Source organism: Oncorhynchus kisutch, unplaced genomic scaffold (assembly GCF_002021735.2).
Source record: "Oncorhynchus kisutch isolate 150728-3 unplaced genomic scaffold, Okis_V2 Okis01b-Okis20b_hom, whole genome shotgun sequence".
In the NCBI taxonomy this organism is placed as follows: Eukaryota; Metazoa; Chordata; class Actinopteri; order Salmoniformes; family Salmonidae; genus Oncorhynchus; species Oncorhynchus kisutch.
In genome coordinates, this window is record NW_022261978.1 from 1,717,603 (window position 1) to 1,738,827 (window position 21,225).

Here is a 21,225-nt window from a genome sequence, read left to right on the forward strand (position 1 = left end):
GTTACCCAGTCTACCACTGTACTCAATATGTCTAATAGATATTCATCTGTAACCCCAGTTACCCAGTCTACCACTGTACTCAATATGCCTAATAGATATTCATCTACTACCATCTGTAAACCCAGTCACCCAGTCTACCACTGTACTCAATATGCCTAATAGATATTCATCTACTACCATCTGTAAACCCAGTTACCCAGTCTACCACTGTACTCAATATGTCTAATAGATATTCATCTGTTACCCCAGTTACCCAGGCTACCACTGTACTCAATGTCTAATAGATATTCATCTACTACCATCAGTTACCCAGTCTACCGCTGTACTCAATATGTCTAATAGATATTCATCTGTAACCCCAGTTACCCAGTCTACCACTGTACTCAATATGTCTAATAGATATTCATCTGTAACCCCAGTTACCCAGGCTACCACTGTACTCTATGTCTAATAGATATTCATCTGTAACCCCAGTTACCCAGTCTACCTCTGTACTCAATATGTCTAATAGATATTCATCTGTTACCCAGTCTACCGCTGTACTCAATATGTCTAATAGATATTCATCTGTAACCCCAGTTACCCAGGCTACCACTGTACTCAATATGTCTAATAGATATTCATCTGTAACCCCAGTTACCCAGTCTACCTCTGTAATCAATATGTCTAATAGATATTCATCTGTTACCCCAGTTACCCAGGCTACCACTGTACTCAATGTCTAATAGATATTCATCTACTACCATCAGTTACCCAGTCTACCGCTGTACTCAATATGTCTAATAGATATTCATCTGTAACCCCAGTTACCCAGTCTACCACTGTACTCAATATGTCTAATAGATATTCATCTGTAACCCCAGTTACCCAGTCTACCACTGTACTCAATATGTCTAATAGATATTCATCTGTAACCCCAGTTACCCAGTCTACCGCTGTACTCAATATGTCTAATAGATATTCATCTACTACCATCTGTAAACCCAGTTACCCAGTCTACCACTGTACTCAATATGTCTAATAGATATTCATCTGTAACCCCAGTTACCCAGTCTACCTCTGTAATCAATATGTCTAATAGATATTCATCTGTTACCCCAGTTACCCAGGCTACCACTGTACTCAATATGTCTAATAGATATTAATCTGTTACCCAGTCTACCACTGTACTCAATATGTCTAATAGATATTCATCTGTAACCCCAGTTACCCAGTCTACCACTGTACTCAATATGTCTAACAGATATTCATCTGTTACCCAGTCTACCGCTGTACTCAATATGTCTAATAGATATTCATCTGTAACCCCAGTTACCCAGTCTACCACTGTACTCAATATGTCTAATAGATATTCATCTGTAACCCCAGTTACACAGGCTACCACTGTACTCAATATGCCTAATAGATATTCATCTACTACCATCTGTAAACCCAGTTACCCAGTCTACCACTGTACTCAATATGTCTAATAGATATTCATCTACTACCATCTGTAAACCCAGTTACCCAGTCTACCACTGTACTCAATATGTCTAATAGATATTCATCTACTACCATCTGTAAACCCAGTTACCCAGTCTACCACTGTACTCTATGTCTAATAGATATTCATCTACTACCATCTGTAAACCCAGTTACCCAGTCTACCACTGTACTCAATATGTCTAATAGATATTCATCTGTAACCCCAGTTACCCAGTCTACCACTGTACTCAATATGCCTAATAGATATTCATCTACTACCATCTGTAAACCCAGTCACCCAGTCTACCACTGTACTCAATATGCCTAATAGATATTCATCTACTACCATCTGTAACCCCAGTTACCCAGGCTACCACTGTACTCAATATGCCTAATAGATATTCATCTACTACCATCTGTAAACCCAGTCACCCAGTCTACCACTGTACTCAATATGCCTAATAGATATTCATCTACTACCATCTGTAAACCCAGTTCATCTGTAACCCCAGTTACCCAGTCTACCACTGTACTCAATATGTCTAATAGATATTCATCTGTTACCCCAGTTACCCAGGCTACCACTGTACTCAATGTCTAATAGATATTCATCTACTACCATCAGTTACCCAGTCTACCGCTGTACTCAATATGTCTAATAGATATTCATCTGTAACCCCAGTTACCCAGTCTACCACTGTACTCAATATGTCTAATAGATATTCATCTGTAACCCCAGTTACCCAGGCTACCACTGTACTCTGTCTAATAGATATTCATCTGTAACCCCAGTTACCCAGTCTACCTCTGTACTCAATATGTCTAATAGATATTCATCTGTTACCCAGTCTACCGCTGTACTCTAATAGATATTCATCTGTAACCCCAGTTACCCAGTCTACCTCTGTACTCAATATGTCTAATAGATATTCATCTGTTACCCAGTCTACCGCTGTACTCAATATGTCTAATAGATATTCATCTGTAACCCCAGTTACCCAGGCTACCACTGTACTCAATATGTCTAATAGATATTCATCTGTAACCCCAGTTACCCAGTCTACCTCTGTAATCAATATGTCTAATAGATATTCATGTACTACCATCTGTCTGGAAATGCCTATCTAATAAAAATGGAATGTGTATTGTGCATACCTTACCTCAGCATACCTCACCTCATCAACCACCTCTCTCCCTGTCCAGGTACCAGTGTTTTAAGTCAGCCTGGATGTTCCAGGTGCTCCACTCAGGCTTCAGGTTCCCTAAGGACTACCCCAGCCTGAAGACTGCTCAGCTGGTCTATGACAAGGAGGTGCAGTGGACCCTGGGAGCCATCCTGTTTAAGACACGCTTCCTGCCTCTCAGGTCAGTAGGCACTTCTTGTGTGCCTGTCTGTCTGTGTCTGTCTGTTATTAATCCATCTCTCTCTCTCCTCTCTAACAGGGACCTCCAGGCAGAGTCATTTAAACAGGGCCACTCCAACTGGCTGCGTTCCTCCTTCGTCTACAACCACTACCTGTTTTTTGCCTGTATCCTGGTGGTCCTGCTGGCCATTCTACTGTACATCCTCCGCCTCCGCAGGATCCACCAGCGAGAACAGAGGCAGGCAGAGGCCCTGGACCTGCTCTGGGTGGAGGAGGGGGAGGCTCTTCTGGCCTGATCCAGGATCAGTTTAGACTCTGAATCTTTCTTGACCTGAGGCCTTGGGTGTGGGGGGGTTACTGATCTAGGATGAGTCGAGATGCTCTCAGTAACTGGTGTTCATAGCCTGGTATGCACAGCTCTAGGATCAACCTTTCACCCTCTGAGTTGTAAGCTTGACTGGTGCTCTATTTGTTAAGAGGCACTGATCTAGGATCAGATTATCAACCCGCAAATCATGACCTTGACTGGGACCAACGCCCTGTTGGGACAATGATCTAGGACCAGCTTAGTCACGCTGAATCATAACGTTGACTATTGGCTAGAAATGCAATAGCAACGTCATCCTACAACAGGTTTTAATTATGGGGGTGCTGGACACTCCCGTTTCTTTAACAGATATCAACGTTGACCTGGCCGTGAGCACCCTCGTAAAATAAAATATCAACCAAGGTCCAAATCACTATTTATAGTAACCTCTGACCTAGAGTGTTGATGTAAACATAAGTAGGAGGGGCCATGGAACCGGAACCTTCAAAAGGGGGAGGAGAATTGCAGGATGTGGGTGAAACCTCATGAAGGGAGAACTAGATCGTTAAAACAACGAAACAGGAGAATCCCAACAGGTGAACGACTGAGGACCGAGCCATTCTATTTCTATTGGAGATAATTCACTGTTGCAGAGGGACATTTTGTGTGAAGGAAGGTGAAGCTTGACGTTTGAGGCTGAAGTTGCCCTTAACCACAGATCTAGAATCAAGTAACCTACTCCTAATCCTAACCTTAACCATGAGGGGGATGCAAATAAAATCTGACCCTGTATCTGTGGTTAGTGGTAACTTCTAGCTACTTTTTGATGAAAAGGGTGGCTCTATGATTGTCTGTTTTGGACAGTATTGTAACCATGATAGTTAGTCTATCTGACCAGTATACTTCCTGTAAATCTCACAAACAGGAAGTGCATTAATTCCTTAATAATCCCACTGTGGGAATGCTTTTGTATTGAAAAGCTACAATGAGGAATCAAACATGGGGTGGCAGGTAGCCTAGTGGTTAGAGCTTTGGGCCAGTAACCAGCAGGTAGCCTAGTGGTTAGAGCTTTGGGCCAGTAACCGAAAGGTTGCTTGATCGAATCCCCGAGCTGACAAGGTAAAAATCTGTCGTTCTGCCCCTGAACAAGCAGTTAACTCACGCCGAAAGACGTGGATTTAGATTATGGCAGCCCCCCATACCCCTCAGATTCAGAGGGGTTGGGTTAAATGTGGAAGACATTTCAGTTGAATGCATTCGGTTGTACAACTGACTAGGTTTCCCCCTTTCCCTTCTCAAACAATTTATTACAGCGGTTCATTGAATGTCCTTAACGTTTTTAACTCTTTGTTTTGGTGCTGGGAACAGATTGTTCTGAGCCAGTTATGTTGATGACAAGCTAGGAGTGAAACGGGTTGTCAGTGTTTAATGGATTGTAGTTGATGCCTTCTGATTGCATTGTGTTGAACTGTGGTACACACGCGCACACACACACACACACACACACACACACACACACACCTGAACTCCAAGTTGTGTGTTACGATGGGTCTATGTCAGACTGTCAATGTTAGTTACCACCAGCTCCTCACCTGCCCTGTACTGTAAATATCCAATCAGACATCACTATCGGTCTGCTCTACTACTCTTGATAATGTTGGGAGGTATTGCTGCTGTTAAATGAGATGCATTGAATTGCTAATCAAAGGAGCTATCTTGTTATTTTGAGGCTGTATAATTTGAGTCGTCACAATGCAAGTGGAAGTGTAGCGTCAGTGATTTTAATGTCAATTCATCACACTTCCTTTTGGCTTTGGACTCTTTCTCTGGCTGAAACCTTCAGTGCAGCATTTGAATGGGGTCTTATACCTTCCCTCGGTTTGACCCGTTTGTTTTGTTAAAATGTACAAGAGGAAGGGGCCTCTAATTGTTGCAGCTCTATTTTGACTCTTCCTAAAGAAGGACCAATGATCAACTGGACCAAGTTTGTGTTCCAAATGGCACCCTATTCCCTATATAGTGCACTACGTTAGAGTGGGGCCCTATTCCCTATATAGTGCACTACTTTAGAGCAGGTCCCATAGGGCTTGGGTTAAAAGTATTGCACAATGTAGTAAATAGGGTGCCATTTGGGACATAATCCTAACTGTCTTGTCGGTCTCTTATTGAGGAAAAATAACTACATGGATGTGAGAAACAAACATCTGTTTTAAATAAATCAATGTTTTAAAACATGTTGTTTCTCTTTGGGTACTTTCTCTTGGTACATGTTTAGGGTCGCATTCATTAGTGCACATGGTAGCAAAAATGTTTTGCAATGGAAAACCAAGTTCTTATTGAACAAGTTCAGGTACTCCCTGTTGCATTCCATTTCTTCTGTTTGGTGCCTAGTGTATATGACTGAGCTGGTTTAGCAGGTCTTGGTAATGTGTGTCAATGTGCCCTGACATGAACCGAGGTTGGCAGCTGGCACTTTCCAGGGCATTCTGGGTGTTTATATCATCCAGGTACGAGAGACGGGTGCAGGTCGATGTGCCAACGGACCAAGGCTGACTCTCCCCATTTGACTTTCTTCAGGGATGGAATTATCCACAATAAAACTCTTGTTTGGCTTTCTGTTTGCTAACAATGTAGGAAAGGAAACAAGGAAAGGAAACAAGGTGGAAGCTTTGGCCACTGTCCAAACAAATTCTTCTCTCGGGGAAACAAAAAGAGCACCCTTACCAACCTGTTTTCTTAAAAATATACTTTAATACAACAGCTGCATATAAATATTAAAATATACATTATAATGGTGTACAGTACACTCACACAAAACAAAAAACAAAAATTAGGCTTCTATTTGTACGGCACTTTACTTTCTTTTCTTGCTGCTTTTTAATGTTTAAAAGAGTTATTCCATTCTGTATTTTGCCAAGCGTTTATTGTACTATTGTGATTATTGTAGGTTATTGAAAACAGAGAGGGGGGGGGGGGGGGTTAGAGGAGTTGTGAAAGGATATGGGGGGGTGCTGTACATGACATGATGACACTGTGTTCTGGAATGTATCCTGTTTGTAGTCCAGAAGAAATTTTTGCAGTTCCAAAAGAATTCCTCGTGTCCATTCCTCTTCTTACTTCGCTCTGTTAGAAAATCATTGGTTTGGGTATCATTTGTCTTCCTCTGTGTGTCTGACAGTCCTGATGGGGTTTAGGGTAAAAAAAAGAGTCTCCGAGCTCTCCGTCTCTCCTGTCTCGGGGCGTCACGTCATCTTTGAAACAGGAGAGGGCCTCCAGTCTCTGGGAGGACAATGTGGGAGTCTGTAGTGTGTGTGTGAGAGAAAGTCTTCAGTTCAGGACCAGTCACTGAGGGGTCACTGTAGTCCCACCAGGGTCATCTTACATCCGAGCCCATTCAGGCTTTAAACAAAGCACACACAAGCCTTCTTCAGCTCTCTCTCTCTCTCTCTCTCTCTCACACACACACACACACACACACACACACACACACACACACAGATTGAGCTAAGGTGGAATTCACCTCAGTTTCATCCATTTCAGACAGTGAATGGAGAGAATCATGTTCTCCACCTACAGAAGACCAACTAGAACACGAGGTAATGCTCCATTCTTCCTGGTATGAACATGGAAAAAGTAGCAAGAACACTTTGTATTGTTGTCAACCTCGTTATAACATACTACAGTATAGGCCTAGACATTTGGCAGAAAAATGCATCCTACAAATGTGTAATACAGTGCTCACACTTGTTGAACCGTTTGTCAGTTCAAACTGGATTCAGCCCTTGTTGTCGATTTGCTCAAAGGCATTCTAGAACTGGGTTTCTAAAGGCAGTATTATCAGGAAGGATCCGTCTCTGGGATCGGCTAGCTCTCCCTGTTGGTATGTCAGAGCCCACTCATTTAGTTTCCCTTTAGTGTGAGGCTGTGTTAGACCAGGGAGCTGGGTAAATGGCTGGTCTGAAATGGCACCCTATTCCCTATAGGGGACTACTTTTGACCAGCGCCCTACAACCTGAGTCCTATGGGCCCTGGTGAAAAAGTAGTGCACTATATCTTGAACAGGGAGTCAGTTCGGATGCACCCAATCTGTGACCCCCCCCCCCCCTTATGCCAGGTGGCAAATCGGGCTGAAGGTGGAGATCTGACTTGACTACATTCCCCTGGCACCCCCCTTCTATTCAAGGTAAAACATAAACAGTGTTCTGAGAAGCAGAGTGAGTGGGAGGAATGCTAGCAGAGTGTAGAGAGAGTCCTTGCCAAGACTTCGCCGCCACTCCCGCTCCATCAAAGTTAACCCAAAACACAACCCATGAAACGGTACATGAACAGGAAGCGGGAAAAACACATCCAGTTAGTGTAGGTCTAAGTGGGAGGGAAAACAACGAATCCAGTTAATGTAGGTCTAAGTGGGAGGGAAAACAACAACAGTTTGTGAGTTTGTTAGTTATTTCTACAGTTGTTGTTGTTGTTGCAGAAAGCAGCAGGAGGGCAGTGCTAGTGCTCCTGCCAGAGAAGAGATCGTGTGACTGTTCTGGCACGGTGTGTGTGTGTGTGTGTGTGGAGAAGAGAAGCCTCCCAGAGAGAGAAATATATAACCACAGTACAGTAACACTCACTCTCCACCATTTTACCAACACAGAGCGAGGCAATCAACCAAGGCTTGCATTCCAATTTCAATACTAACCAGCTCGAAAGACATGATAGACTTTATCAGGACCAGATTACAACCAGTTCTGGTAATAAACTAGTTATTACTTCAACCAGCTTTTGCCCACTGGGTACACAACACTATCTGCCCACTACATTGCTCCATAATACATAGTATGGACATTTGGAACACAGAGGTTCGAACTTTGAGTCAAATTTTCACTTAGTCATGTATTGAAATGAATGGGAAAATGTCACTTACACGGAAGTTACTATTCATCCCTAAAAGAGATGATGATTATCATACTAGCCACTGTGAGCTTAAATCACAACGTGTGTTTGTGAGTTCATCATGATACACATGAGTAACGTTAAAAAAACATTCAGAGACCATTGTGTTGTTTTGGGCGATTTGAAAGAGGCCTGTCCCCTAGTAAAAGGTGCCTCAACGTAATGTCAGACCTGACTGTCCATTTGGTCGTCCTCTCCAGTGTCTCTTCTGTTAATCCAGCCACCATCTGTCTTTGGCATCGTGTTCCCTCATAGTGCTCCGGGCTGCATTCAGGACTACCAAAGTTACACAGAAACGTTCCAGATTGAAGCCCGATAGGAGTTTTTCCCGTTTTTGTACTGTGTAATAACCATCCTGTGTCCTCTTGCTCTGTTTTAAACTTTAAAAAATGCTGCATTCCTTCTTTCCTCTCCTCCTTGAAAATCATATTGTTGATAATGTCAAGGAAGAGAAGGATGTTTTTTAAAAGTATTGAAACAGGACATTGGTGTTTCTATGCATCTTCACACCTCAGTTTGAGGACCATCACCACAGCAGCAGCCGGTGCACCTGAGTGCCAAATAGTTGAAGGTAAATGACCCTTTAGCCCGCTGGTGGGGCGTTCTAAAGGATGGAATTTCCATAGGTGAGAATGGAACATTTGGCTCTGGAACGCAGCCCGGGTTTCTCAAGCTTGGTTCTCTTTGAAAAAACAGAACAGTATTGCTTAACATCGCCATGGTGATCTGTCACCACACATTCCTGCCGTGAATGTATTTATTTCCAACAATTACATCGTTGGGGGGAAACCCACAGACATCAATTCAATGTTTATTCCACGTTAGGTCAACATAAATTCATTGAAATGAAGTGGAAACAACGTTGATTCAACCAATCTGTGCCCAGTAGGTATGTTCATTGCTAGGTTGTTTTGTTCAGGCATACTGTACTGTAGGTTATGTGACTCAGATCTAGTAGGCACTTCAAACATAACATTTAGCCTTTCAACGTTAAAGGCCCAGTGCAGACAAAATTTAGATTTCCTGTGTTTTATATATATATTTCCACTGAACGGCAAGAGATACCGGAGCGCCAAGTCTAGGTCCAAAAGGCTCCTTAACAAGCCATAAGACTGCTGAACAAAGTATTTCACAGTAAGGTCTACACCTGTTGTATTCGGCGCATGTGACAAATAACACTTGATTTGGTTAATATGTTGAAATTGTGAAAATTATGATAATGCACTTTTATTGTAAGTGCTTTGAAAAGACAGGCTGAAATTTCAGGCGGTTTTGGTGAGATGGAGTATTGGCCAGCCTGGTGACATCGGAAAATTACTTAATAGACCAATGAGAAAGAGTTCCAAACCTCTCTGCCAATAACAGCTAGTTTTCAGTTTCCCCTCCCCACTCAGACCACTCCCAAACAGTCTGTCAAAATTCTTGCTTGAGAAATTGCTCTTTGCTAAGAAGCTATTTTTGTTTGTTTTGTTTCATTTTGACCATTTTAACTGGAAACAATCACAGTCAGGTACTTAATTTTCACCCAGAAATGATTTGATATTAAGATAAAATGGCTGCATTGGACCTTTAACACAACATTGCTCTTTCAAGGTTAACACAACATTGCTCTTTCAAGATTAACACAACATTGCTCTTTCAAGGTTACCACAACATTGCTCTTTCAAGGTTACCACAACATTGCCCTTTCTAGGTTAACACAACATTGCCCTTTCTAGGTTACCACAACATTGCCCTTTCTAGGTTACCACAACATTGCCCTTTCTAGGTTACCACAACATTGCTCTTTCAAGGTTACCACAACATTGCCCTTTTAACATTAGCAGAATGTTCTGCCACGTTGTTGCTCAGGTGAGAAGTTACATTTCACCAAAGCACTGTATATTATAGCATACTGAACCAGAAACCATATTCACCATTTACAGACCCAGACAACAACAGTCTCTGTTGCTGAAAACCATGACCAAATACAACAAATAGGCTGTCAATCAATAAACATGATTAAAAAAAGGTGCAGATACATTACTCTTTAGAAGGTGTTTGGTTGTACCCACCGCAGTGCAAATAGGTTTTGTGACTGGCGTGACCAACGACACTCTCTGGCCTTAAAAACACAATGTTCTCTGGTCTGCATCACGTCGGACTTCTGCTACAACACCACCTTTGGCTTGGCCAACAAAGGCAGCACCATAGAGTTAGAAAGAGGGCTGTAAAAAAAAAAAAAAAGATAGGCCCTCTTTCTAACTCTATGGGCAGAACAGACTCTCTAGTCGCTAAAAGACCATCCCCACTTTGTGGGAGCATGGCTTTGTGAGTAAACAAAACAACAAAACACAAACAACTTTAACGACAAATTTAACAAAAATGCTCCACCACAATAGCTGTTGACTCTTGTTGCCTTTAAGAAAGGAAGGTGCACTACAGGTTCACATTAGGAGTCAGACGAAGCAGAAGGCGTGGAGGACAGACGCATCCCTTTGTGTTTTCTGTTTATATCGAACACAAACACCCAGACAGCGTTATGCTGTAGCACTGAAGGCAGACCTATAGGAGCTTTCAGTCACTTCCATAAAGATGGGAAAGAGAGAACACCTAACTTTATGGGAAGTGCACCCTCTATTCATCTCTATGGGCATGTCCTGTATACGCTAGCCTTACCCAACACTCCTCTCAGATTTAAATGTTAACAGTGATTTAATGAGTGTCTGATTGATGTATCAAATCAACCTTTTTTTGGCAATAATACAGGTAGCAAAAGGCGTCCTTTTCATAAAGGATGTGTGAGGGTAAACATTAAAACGATCAACGTTTTTTACATGAATCAATTCAACTTCATCTTCAGATTGATGATACAATGATTGGGTAACGGCAGTAGTAGGAGGGAGAGGTTTGGGTAACGGCAGTAGTAGGAGGGAGAGGTTTGGGTAACGGCAGTAGTAGGAGTGAGAGGGTTGGGTAACAGCCGATCACTTCAGCTTTCATTTCAGTTCTTTGAAATGTCAGCTGTTCGTGTCATCTTTGGTCGGTTGGATTTAAATTGCTTCTTTTTTTAAAGTAAATTTTTCTTTCTTCTAATTGTGACGAAAGCTCCGCAAGTCTTAGCTGCTACAGTTGCTTTGATGTTTGGTGTGATCACAGTTCATCCTCTGTTCTCTGGTCGTTCTGAGAGAAGGAACTTGCATTTTCAGGGTCATGTTCATTAGGGCACCTAACAAAACGTTTTAAGATGTTTTGCAATGGAAAAAACAAACATTTGCGTTTCTTATTGGAGAAGTCCAGGTAATATTCCCTGTTTCAGTCATTTTTGTTACGTTTGGTGCCTGATGAACAGGACCCAGGTATTTCTCAAAGGGGAATAGACAGGATACAGCTACGAATCAAAGTGCTCATTTATGCCCTCTGTGGCAAGCACCAATTATGTCGCTCGCTGGTCAAAAGAGGCTCATCCCACTGATCTTTACTAGCAGGGTTGATTCCAGGAGGGTGTAACCAAGCCTGCTAAACGTTGCAGATAGCAATGTTGTGAATAGAGAAGACATTACTCCTTACTCTAGATGTCAGAGATGCACATCTGTTCCATACAGTCTATTTCTTTCTGAGCCTTCCAAGGAACGTTGTGGCCTACTGAACATGACCACCCCCACCCCCCTTCCCTCCCACTTCTCTTTTTACCCTACCCTCATACCAACCCCCTGCCAACTTCTCTATCATCTACAAACAGTGCAATGTCTATTCATATAGGCACAATGGGATACCAATACAGTTTACTGAAGAAGGGAGAGATTAAACCAACCACACACATTCATACTACACACACACACATACAGCCACAGATCAGCTGACTCACACACATGGTCAGCAGCTAGCCAGTGTTGGTGATTAGCTGAAGGTAAGGAGTTACAGAGCGCTACTGAAGAGACAGAAGGAAACAGAGCTGAAACAGAGGAGGATTGAACTCAAACCTCAGTCTCCCCCACCTCTTCCCTCTCTTTCTCCATCCACCTATTCTCCAGGTGACAGAGTGTAGTGGGGGACGGTAGGAGTGGGTGGCTGTGTCCGAGGGGTGTCGCAGGGGAGCTGGTGGTGTTGGCCAGTCCATTAGGCAGCTGTCTCCTCTCCTGGTCCAGGGTGGGGCAGGGGTGATAGGGGGTACATTAGGCAGCTGACCACTCTCCCGGTCCAGGGGGGGCAGGGGTGATATGGGGGGGGGGGGGTACATTAGGCAGCTGTCCCCTCTCCCGGTCCAGGGGGGGGGTCAGGGGTGATAACATTAGACAGCTGTCCCCTCTCCCGGTGCAGGGGGGGTCTGTGTGTCTTTGCCTTTGGCCCCAGCCTTGGTCAGCCCCCCTCCACTCACCTCCAGGATCCTCTGGACAAACTCTTTGGTCCGTCCAGCCACTAGAGGACCTGAGAACACACAGATGTTGAGGTTAGAATAGAGATACGTCTTTTCCCCCTGTTGAACTCTGTGTCTTTACGCTTCTAATCTGTGTCTTCCTCTCTCCCTTCCTTCCTTCCTTCCTTTCCCTCTGTCCCCCCCTCCATCTTCCTCTCTCCCTTCCTTTCCCTCTGTCCATCTTCCTCTCTCACTTCCTTTCCCTCTGTCCCCCCTCCATCTTCCTCTCCCTCCATCTACCTCTCCCTCCATCTACCTCTCCCTTCCTTTCCCTCCATCTACCTCTCCCTTCCTTTCCCTCCATCTACCCCTCCCTTCCTTTCCCTCCATCTACCCCTCTCCCTTCCTTTCCCTCCATCTTCCTCTCTCACTTCCTTTCCCTCCGTCCCCCCCTCCATCTACCTCTCCCTTCCTTTCCCTCCGTCCCCTCCCTCCATCTTCCTCTCTCCCTTCCTTCCTTTCCCTCCATCTAAATCAAAATATATTTTATATTTGAAATTCTTTAAATAGCCTGCTTTTGCCTTGATGCCAGCTTTGTGCACTCTTGAAATTCTCTCAACCAGCTTCATGAGGTAGTCACCAGGAATACATTTCAAATAACAGGTGTACCTTCTTAAAATATAATTTGTGGAATTTCTTTCCTTCTTAATGCATTTGAGCCAATCAGTTGTGTTGTGACATGGTAGAGGGTATACAGAAGATTTACCCTATTTGGTAAAATATCCATATTATTATTATGAATATGGCAAGAACAGCTCAAATAAGTAAAGAGAAACAACAGTCCATCATTACATTAAGACATGAAGGTCAGTCAATATGGAAAATGTCAAGAACTTTGAAAGTGCAGTCGCAAAAACCATCAAGTGCTAAGATGACACTGGCCCTCATGAGGACTGCCACAGGAAAGGAAGACCCAGAGTTACCTCTGCTGCAGTGGATAAGCTCATTAGAGTTACCAGCCTCAGAAATTGCAGCCCAAATAAATGATTTACAAAGTTCAAGTAACAGACACATCTCAACATCAATTGTTCAGAGGAGACTGTGTGAATCAGGCCTTCATGGTCGAATTGCTGCAAAGAAACCACTACTAAAGGACACCAATAATATGAAGAGACTTGCTTGGGCCAAGAAACATGAGCAATGGACATTAGACCGGTGGAAATCTGTCCTTTGGTCTGGAGTCTAAATTTGAGATTTTTGGTTCCAACCGCCGTCTTTGTGGGATGCGGTGTGGGTGAATGGATGATCTCCCCATGTGTATTTCCCACCGTAAAGCATGGAGGAGGTGGTGTTATGGTGTGGGGGTGCTTTGCTGGTGACACGGTCTGTGATTTATGTAGAATTCAAGGCGAACTTAACCAGCATGGCTACCACAGCATTCTGCAGCGATACGCCATCCCATCTGGTTTGGGTTTAGAGGGACTATCATTTGTTTTTCAACAGGACAATGACCCAACACACCTCCAGGCTGTGTAATGGCTATTTTACCAAGAAGGAGAGTGATAACCCCGGCCTCCACAATCCCCCGACCTCAACCAAATTGAGGTGGTTTGGGACGAGTCGGACCACAGAGTGAAAGAAAAGTAGCCAACAAGTGCTCAGCATGTGGGAACTCCAGGTGAAGCTGGTTGAGAGAATGCCAAGAGTGTGCAAAGCTGTCATCATCCCCTCCCTCCCTCACCACTGGACTCTTTCAGTATGTCCTCCAGTCTCTGGGTCATCCCTCTTTCATCTTTGTCCACCTCCTCTCCGCTGCGCTCCACCCTCTGACCAATCACGTCCTTGATCCTCAGCAACGCCCCCAAAAGGTTCTCTATACACACACACACACACACACAAACAAACACAAAATCTGTTGAAGTAGCTGTATACTATTCAGTTCATAGTTTAATGAAATCAATGTGCTCTATTTGAATGGGCTTCAGTTGGCAGGTAGTTAGAAGATGGATAATGCAGCATGATGTACTACAGTTCCCATAATGCTCTCTGTCTCCTTAATACAGATAATAATCTCCCTGTAGGGGACACAGCCCTCCCCTCCTCTCACACACATCCTTCGCTCCAGATTTCCTTCTATTGCCTCCAAAGGACAGGCTCTCTGGGAGACACTAAACACACGGACGGACACACACACCACACACACCACACAACTTTGTAGAGTAATGGAGGTCAGGCTGTCCAGAGTTGGCAGGTGTCCCAGCTCCAGTCATTTTGAAGTGAACTCCCCAGTCTACTGCTTATACACATGGAAACATGAGGCTTGTACACACATATAAAACGAGAGAAAGGGAGGAAGAGAGAGGGGAGTGTGTGTGTTTATGGGGTGGTGGGGGGTGAGAGAGAGAGCAAGGGAGAGAGTGAGGAAATGAAGAGAGGGAGCAAATGAGGTGAAACTCCTGCCTAGGCTCCAGCTCCTAGACCTCTGTTAGTGACGGATGGAGGGAAGGAAGGGGACTAAGGCCAAATCACAAGCCCCCGCCCGTTCAGGCAGCGGAATGTTGGCCCGCCTTCTGGAATGTTTGGAATTCCATCAACAAAAGGGCTGTTGGGAAGATTCCAACAGGTTAACCCGGGGTTGCCAGGTTAGACTGGGGAAGCGGAGGGGAGATTTGACTGGGGAGAGGATGGAGAGCAGAGGGAGATTGTCAGGTTTGGATGGGACTGGGTAGGGGAGGGAGGTGGGGAAGTTGCCGGGTTTGGGCAGAGGAAAGGGGAGAAGAGGTTTGGATTGGGGGAGGGTAGGGTTGCTAGGTTTATCTGGAGAGGGAAAGGAGGGTTAGGACCAACTAGGGAAAGAGGGAGGGAGGGTTACACTTCAGCTCTGCTATAGGCGTTGTGCTGTGTTGCATTCCCATCAGCGTCACTTCAATGTGACGTTCTACCTGATACACAGAGCGGGTTGTTTTACAGAGGAGAGGAGCAGCGGGGGGGCAGCGTCTTTGTTCTCTGTTCCCCTACTGCTGTACCATAGAAACCATTATGCAGATGTACAATACAGAGATGTAGGATCTTCATTTGATCCGTCTTCTGTTGCTGAGAATTGTCCTGCACAGCAGGAAATGAAAACTTGCAGTGTAGTCGAGGTTTACAAAGGCTTCTAAAGTTTGTAATTTCCACTTTAAAATGTCAGACTTATTTTGCCCTCATGTAAAATGTATCAACCCCTACAAGAAATTATAATCCACATAAATAATTCAGATTCCCTGTTGTTGCAGGATTATTTTCCCACTGTAGCAAACTCAAAATTAAGATCCTACATCTGTAGCTTCCTAATGGGCACACCACGTCATTTCAACGTGGAAATGTGGGTAATATTTGGTGTCTAGAAAACTGTAGGATATTACACCCTTATTTATCATTACCGCATGTCAAATGCATGAGAAATGAGCAAATGGACTTGAAAACGGGTGATATAGCCTACGCTCCAAAACGCCATGTGGGTCGACGAGAACACCCGCGGACAGCAGTGGACGCATTCATTCTGTCTTTACACTTCTTGGTGCTTCGTGTAACAGACGTCTCTTTCCATTCTCCGCTGCTGGGAGGTAATAGGTTGTGAGTGGATGAGAACAGACAGCCTAGTAAAGGAGACCTTGGAAGGGATTGTTTTACGAACTCTTGCACACATAGGAGGTCCCGTACTGGGAAGAAATGGATTCTACCTTCACCCCTGGTTCAGATGTTGTTCAATCAGATTTCAAACTTCATCTTCCCACTCAAAAAGACAGCCAGAAGTAGTGGAAATCCCAGTGTTATCACTATGCTTTCAACCAGCCGCCTAAAAGACAAATCCCAGTGTTATCACTATGCTTTCAACCAACCTCCTAAAAGACAAATCCCAGTGTTATCACTATGCTTTCAACCAACCGCCTAAAAGACAAATCCCAGTGTTATCACTATGCTTTCAACCAGCCGCCTAAAAGACAAATCCCAGTGTTATCACTATGCTTTCAACCAGCCGCCTAAAAGACAAATCCCAGTGTTATCACTATGCTTTCAACCAACCGCCTAAAAGACAAATCCCAGTGTTATCACTATGCTTTCAACCAACCGCCTAAAAGACAAATCCCAGTGTCATCACTATGCTTTCAACCAACCGCCTAAAAGACAAATCCCAGTGTCATCACTATGCTTTCAACCAACCGCCTAAAAGACAAATCCCAGTGTTATCACTATGCTTTCAACCAGCCGCCTAAAAGACAAATCCCAGTGTTATCACTATGCTTTCAACCAGCCGCCTAAAAGACAAATCCCAGTGTTATCACTATGCTTTCAACCAACCGCCTAAAAGACAAATCCCAGTGTTATCACTATGCTTTCAACCAACCGCCTAAAAGACAAATCCCAGTGTTATCACTATGCTTTCAACCAACCGCCTAAAAGACAAATCCCAGTGTTATCACTATGCTTTCAACCAACCGCCTAAAAGACAAATCCCAAATGGGAAAACAACCTCTGATGTTTTGGTTAAGACGTCTAAATGTGTTTCACTTTCAACCATTTAAACGCACAACACAGTTGAAGTGGGAAAACATAGTCAGAAATGAACGTGTTATATCACTGTGCCTCATCTGATAGCACAACCAGATGACCTGGATTACAGATGGTGCAAGTGACCAACGCTGTTAGAGATTCTGTTCAGATTATTATAGTAATTGTGAACATCTCCGCAGACCTGCGCGCTTTCTATGAAGACATGTATAGTTACTGTAGGCGAACCTCAACATGTGGCCATGGATGTGTTACTGTAGGCGAACCTCAACATGTGGCCATGGATGTGTTACTGTAGGCGAACCTCAACATGTGGCCATGGATGTGTTACTGTAGGCGAACCTCAACATGTGGCCATGGATGTGTTACTCCTTTTAAGGCTGAATAAATACTATTACATGACTTTGTCAGACAGCCTTAACTTCAGGCTGTTTACGGTCTTACAGAAATAGTATTGAATTGTAATAACGCAGCCAAATATCAACATTTAAAGGATATCGAATGCTTGGATAGTTTAACCCGAGCCACTGGCTTAAAAAAGTGTCTTTTTGGATTAGTTGGACATGTGAATCCAACATATTATTTGTTAACTTGTCGATAAGTTAAAAAGCTTTCTAAAAGTGATATTGAATTGTGTTGAGATGTAGATTTCTTTGCCACTGACTGAGTCTGGTTTTAATTCCAGTTTGTCTACAAATTAATCATTCGTGTGTTGGATTCACGTCTCAATCTCAACCAAGAATCAAAGTTAAAGAATAGGACTAAATCAAATCAAACTTGATGTAAAGTGCATTATTTTACTTAGATTTTTGGTTGCGATGGAGACGTGAATCCAACATATTAATAATTAACTTGGAGATAAAATTGAAATCAAACAAAGCTTGAATTGTGTATTTTTAGTCGAACCCTAGGTTGAATTGTGTATTTTTAGTCGAACCCTAGGTTGAATTGTGTATTTTTAGTCGAACCCTAGGTTGAATTGTGTATTTTAGTCGAACCCTAGGTTGAATTGTGTATTTTTAGTCGAACCCTAGGTTGAATTGTGTATTTTTAGTCGAACCCTAGGTTGAATTGTGTATTTTTAGTCGAACCCTAGGTTGAATTGTGTATTTTTAGTCGAACCCTAGGTTGAATTGTGTATTTTTAGTCGAACCCTAGGTTGAATTGTGTATTTTTAGTCGAACCCTAGGTTGAATTGTGTATTTTTAGTCGAACCCTAGGTTGAATTGTCTATTTTTAGTCGAACCCTAGGTTGAATTGTCTATTTTTAGTCGAACCCTAGGTTGAATTGTCTATTTTTAGTCGAACCCTAGGTTGAATTGTCTATTTTTAGTCGAACCCTAGGTTGAATTGTCTATTTTTAGTCGAACCCTAGGTTGAATTGTCTATTTTTAGTCGAACCCTAGGTTGAATTGTCTATTTTTAGTCGAACCCTAGGTTGAATTGTCTATTTTTAGTCGAACCCTAGGTTGAATTGTCTATTTTTAGTCGAACCCTAGGTTGAATTGTCTATTTTTAGTCGAACCCTAGGTTGAATTGTCTATTTTTAGTCGAACCCTAGGTTGAATTGTCTATTTTTAGTTGAACCCTAGGTTGAATTGTCTATTTTTAGTTGAACCCTAGGTTGAATTGTCTATTTTTAGTTGAACCCTAGGTTGAATTGTCTATTTTTAGTTGAACCCTAGGTTGAATTGTCTATTTTTAGTTGAACCCTACGTTGAATTTAAACAATAGCTGTTGATGACTTTGCAAATGCTGTATAGGCCTTAATAATCTCATTGATGATACATTTAATTTAATTTGTGTGGAATGTATTTAATGATTATTGAGAGATCTCTTAATAACTCTCTCCATAGCACATTGGTAGTAGTCAGTGACAAGGTTTCGATAGGGGAAGGAAAGGGAAAGGAGGCCTTGGTTGCCAGGTTTTGTAGAGGAAGGAAAGGGAGAGGAGGGTTAGGGTTGCCAGGTTTTGAAAGGAAGGAAAGGGAAAGGAGGCCTTGGTTGCCAGGTTTTGAAAGGAAGGAAAGGGAGAGGAGGGTTAGGGTTGCCAGGTTTTGAAAGGAAGGAAAGGGAGAGGAGGGTTAGGGTTGCCAGGTTTGTAAAAGGAAGGAAAGGGAGAGGAGGGTTAGGGTTGCCAGGTTTGTAAAAGGAAGGAAAGGGAGAGGAGGGTTAGGGTTGCCAGGTTTGTAAAAGGAAGGAAAGGGAGAGGAGGGTTAGGGTTGCCAGGTTTGTAAAAGGAAGGAAAGGGAGAGGAGGGTTAGGGTTGCCAGGTTTGTAAAAGGAAGGAAAGGGAGAGGAGGGTTAGGGTTGCCAGGTTTGTAAAAGGAAGGAAAGGGAGAGGAGGGTTAGGGTTGCCAGGTTTGTAAAAGGAAGGAAAGGGAGAGGAGGGTTAGGGTTGCCAGGTTTGTAAAAGGAAGGAAAGGGAGAGGAGGGTTAGGGTTGCCAGGTTTGTGAAAGGAAGGAAAGGGAGAGGAGGGTTAGGGTTGCCAGGTTTGTAAAAGGAAGGAAAGGGAGAGGAGGGTTAGGGTTGCCAGGTTTGTAAAAGGAAGGAAAGGGAGAGGAGGGTTAGGGTTGCCAGGTTTGTAAAAGGAAGGAAAGGGAGAGGAGGGTTAGGGTTGCCAGGTTTGTAAAAGGAAGGAAAGGGAGAGGAGGGTTAGGGTTGCCAGGTTTGTAAAAGGAAGGAAAGGGAGAGGAGGGTTAGGGTTGCCAGGTTTGTAAAAGGAAGGAAAGGGAGAGGAGGGTTAGGGTTGCCAGGTTTGTAAAAGGAAGGAAAGGGAGAGGAGGGTTAGGGTTGCCAGGTTTGTAAAAGGAAGGAAAGGGAGAGGAGGGTTAGGGTTGCCAGGTTTGTAAAAGGAAGGAAAGGGAGAGGAGGGTTAGGGTTGCCAGGTTTGTAAAAGGAAGGAAAGGGAGAGGAGGGTTAGGGTTGCCAGGTTTGTAAAAGGAAGGAAAGGGAGAGGAGGGTTAGGGTTGCCAGGTTTGTAAAAGGAAGGAAAGGGAGAGGAGGGTTAGGGTTGCCAGGTTTGTAAAAGGAAGGAAAGGGAGAGGAGGGTTAGGGTTGCCAGGTTTGTAAAAGGAAGGAAAGGGAGAGGAGGGTTAGGGTTGCCAGGTTTGTGAAAGGAAGGAAAGGGAGAGGAGGGTTAGGGTTGCCAGGTTTGTAAAAGGAAGGAAAGGGAGAGGAGGGTTAGGGTTGCCAGGTTTGTAAAAGGAAGGAAAGGGAGAGGAGGGTTAGGGTTGCCAGGTTTGTAAAAGGAAGGAAAGGGAGAGGAGGGTTAGGGTTGCCAGGTTTGTAAAAGGAAGGAAAGGGAGAGGAGGGTTAGGGTTGCCAGGTTTGTAAAAGGAAGGAAAGGGAGAGGAGGGTTAGGGTTGCCAGGTTTGTAAAAGGAAGGAAAGGGAGAGGAGGGTTAGGGTTGCCAGGTTTGTAAAAGGAAGGAAAGGGAGAGGAGGGTTAGGGTTGCCAGGTTTGTAAAAGGAAGGAAAGGGAGAGGAGGGTTAGGGTTGCCAGGTTTGTAAAAGGAAGGAAAGGGAGAGGAGGGTTAGGGTTGCCAGGTTTGTAAAAGGAAGGAAAGGGAGAGGAGGGTTAGGGTTGCCAGGTTTGTAAAAGGAAGGAAAGGGAGAGGAGGGTTAGGGTTGCCAGGTTTGTAAAAGGAAGGAAAGGGAGAGGAGGGTTAGGGTTGCCAGGTTTGTAAAAGGAAGGAAAGGGAGAGGAGGGTTAGGGTTGCCAGGTTTGTAAAGGAAGGAAAGGGAGAGGAGGGTTAGGGTTGCCAGGGTTTGAAAGGAAGGAAAGGGAGAGGAGGGTTAGGGTTGCCAGGTGTGGAAAGGGAGAGGAGGGTTAGGGTTGCCAGGTTTGGAAGGGGAAGAAAAGGGAGAGCAGGGTTAGGGTTGCCAGGTTTGTAAAGGAAGGAAAGGGAGAGGAGGGTTAGGGTTGCCAGGTTGGTACTAACCGTACTCCTGGTTGAGTCCCCACAGCTTGATCTTGTTGGCTTCGTGTTGCGCTTTCTTCTTCAACCGACAGGCCCTGTGAACACACAAGTAGTGTCAGGACACACTCCATCAGATTAGATAGATAGAGATGGTGTTGTTCTGTGGGCCTAACAACGAATAAACTTCCCTCCCTACGTACCTGGAAGCTAGTTTGTTCTTCTCTTTGCGTGAGCGTGCCCTGGCCACAACAGGCAGGTCGTTAACAGGACCCATCCCATCTATGGTGGCGTTGAGTTTCTGCAGCTGTTCGCCGATGTTTGTGAGCTTCACAGGGTTAGGGG

General features: G+C 43.9%; 2 protein-coding genes across 8 annotated transcripts in view; one reads left to right on the forward strand and one right to left on the reverse strand.

Moving 5' to 3' along the window:
• Window positions 1–8,537, forward strand: part of LOC116358917 (ectonucleoside triphosphate diphosphohydrolase 7-like) — a 33,558-nt gene extending 25,021 nt beyond the window's left edge. For 2 of the 3 annotated variants that reach the window (XM_031811309.1, XM_031811308.1), the window contains exons 12-13: window positions 2,668–2,829; window positions 2,908–5,369. In XM_031811309.1, coding sequence (XP_031667169.1) covers window positions 2,668–2,829; window positions 2,908–3,124 — 379 coding nt within the window. In that variant the 3' untranslated portion in view covers window positions 3,125–5,369. Of the gene's footprint in view, window positions 1–2,667; window positions 2,830–2,907 lie in introns of all 3 variants that reach the window. The other variant, XM_031811310.1, reaches the window with a different exon arrangement.
• Window positions 6,441–21,225, reverse strand: part of LOC116352738 (CREB3 regulatory factor-like) — a 34,677-nt gene continuing 19,892 nt past the window's right edge. For all 5 annotated transcript variants that reach the window (XM_031811312.1, XM_031811311.1, XM_031811315.1 and 2 more), the window contains exons 6-9: window positions 21,084–21,225; window positions 20,905–20,978; window positions 14,151–14,282; window positions 6,441–12,480 (exon numbers count right to left, since the gene is read on the reverse strand). The exon at window positions 21,084–21,225 is cut by the window's right edge and continues 48 nt beyond it. In XM_031811312.1, the coding sequence (XP_031667172.1) occupies window positions 12,344–12,480; window positions 14,151–14,282; window positions 20,905–20,978; window positions 21,084–21,225 (485 nt within the window). In that variant the 3' untranslated portion in view covers window positions 6,441–12,343. The remainder of the gene's footprint in view (window positions 12,481–14,150; window positions 14,283–20,904; window positions 20,979–21,083) is intronic.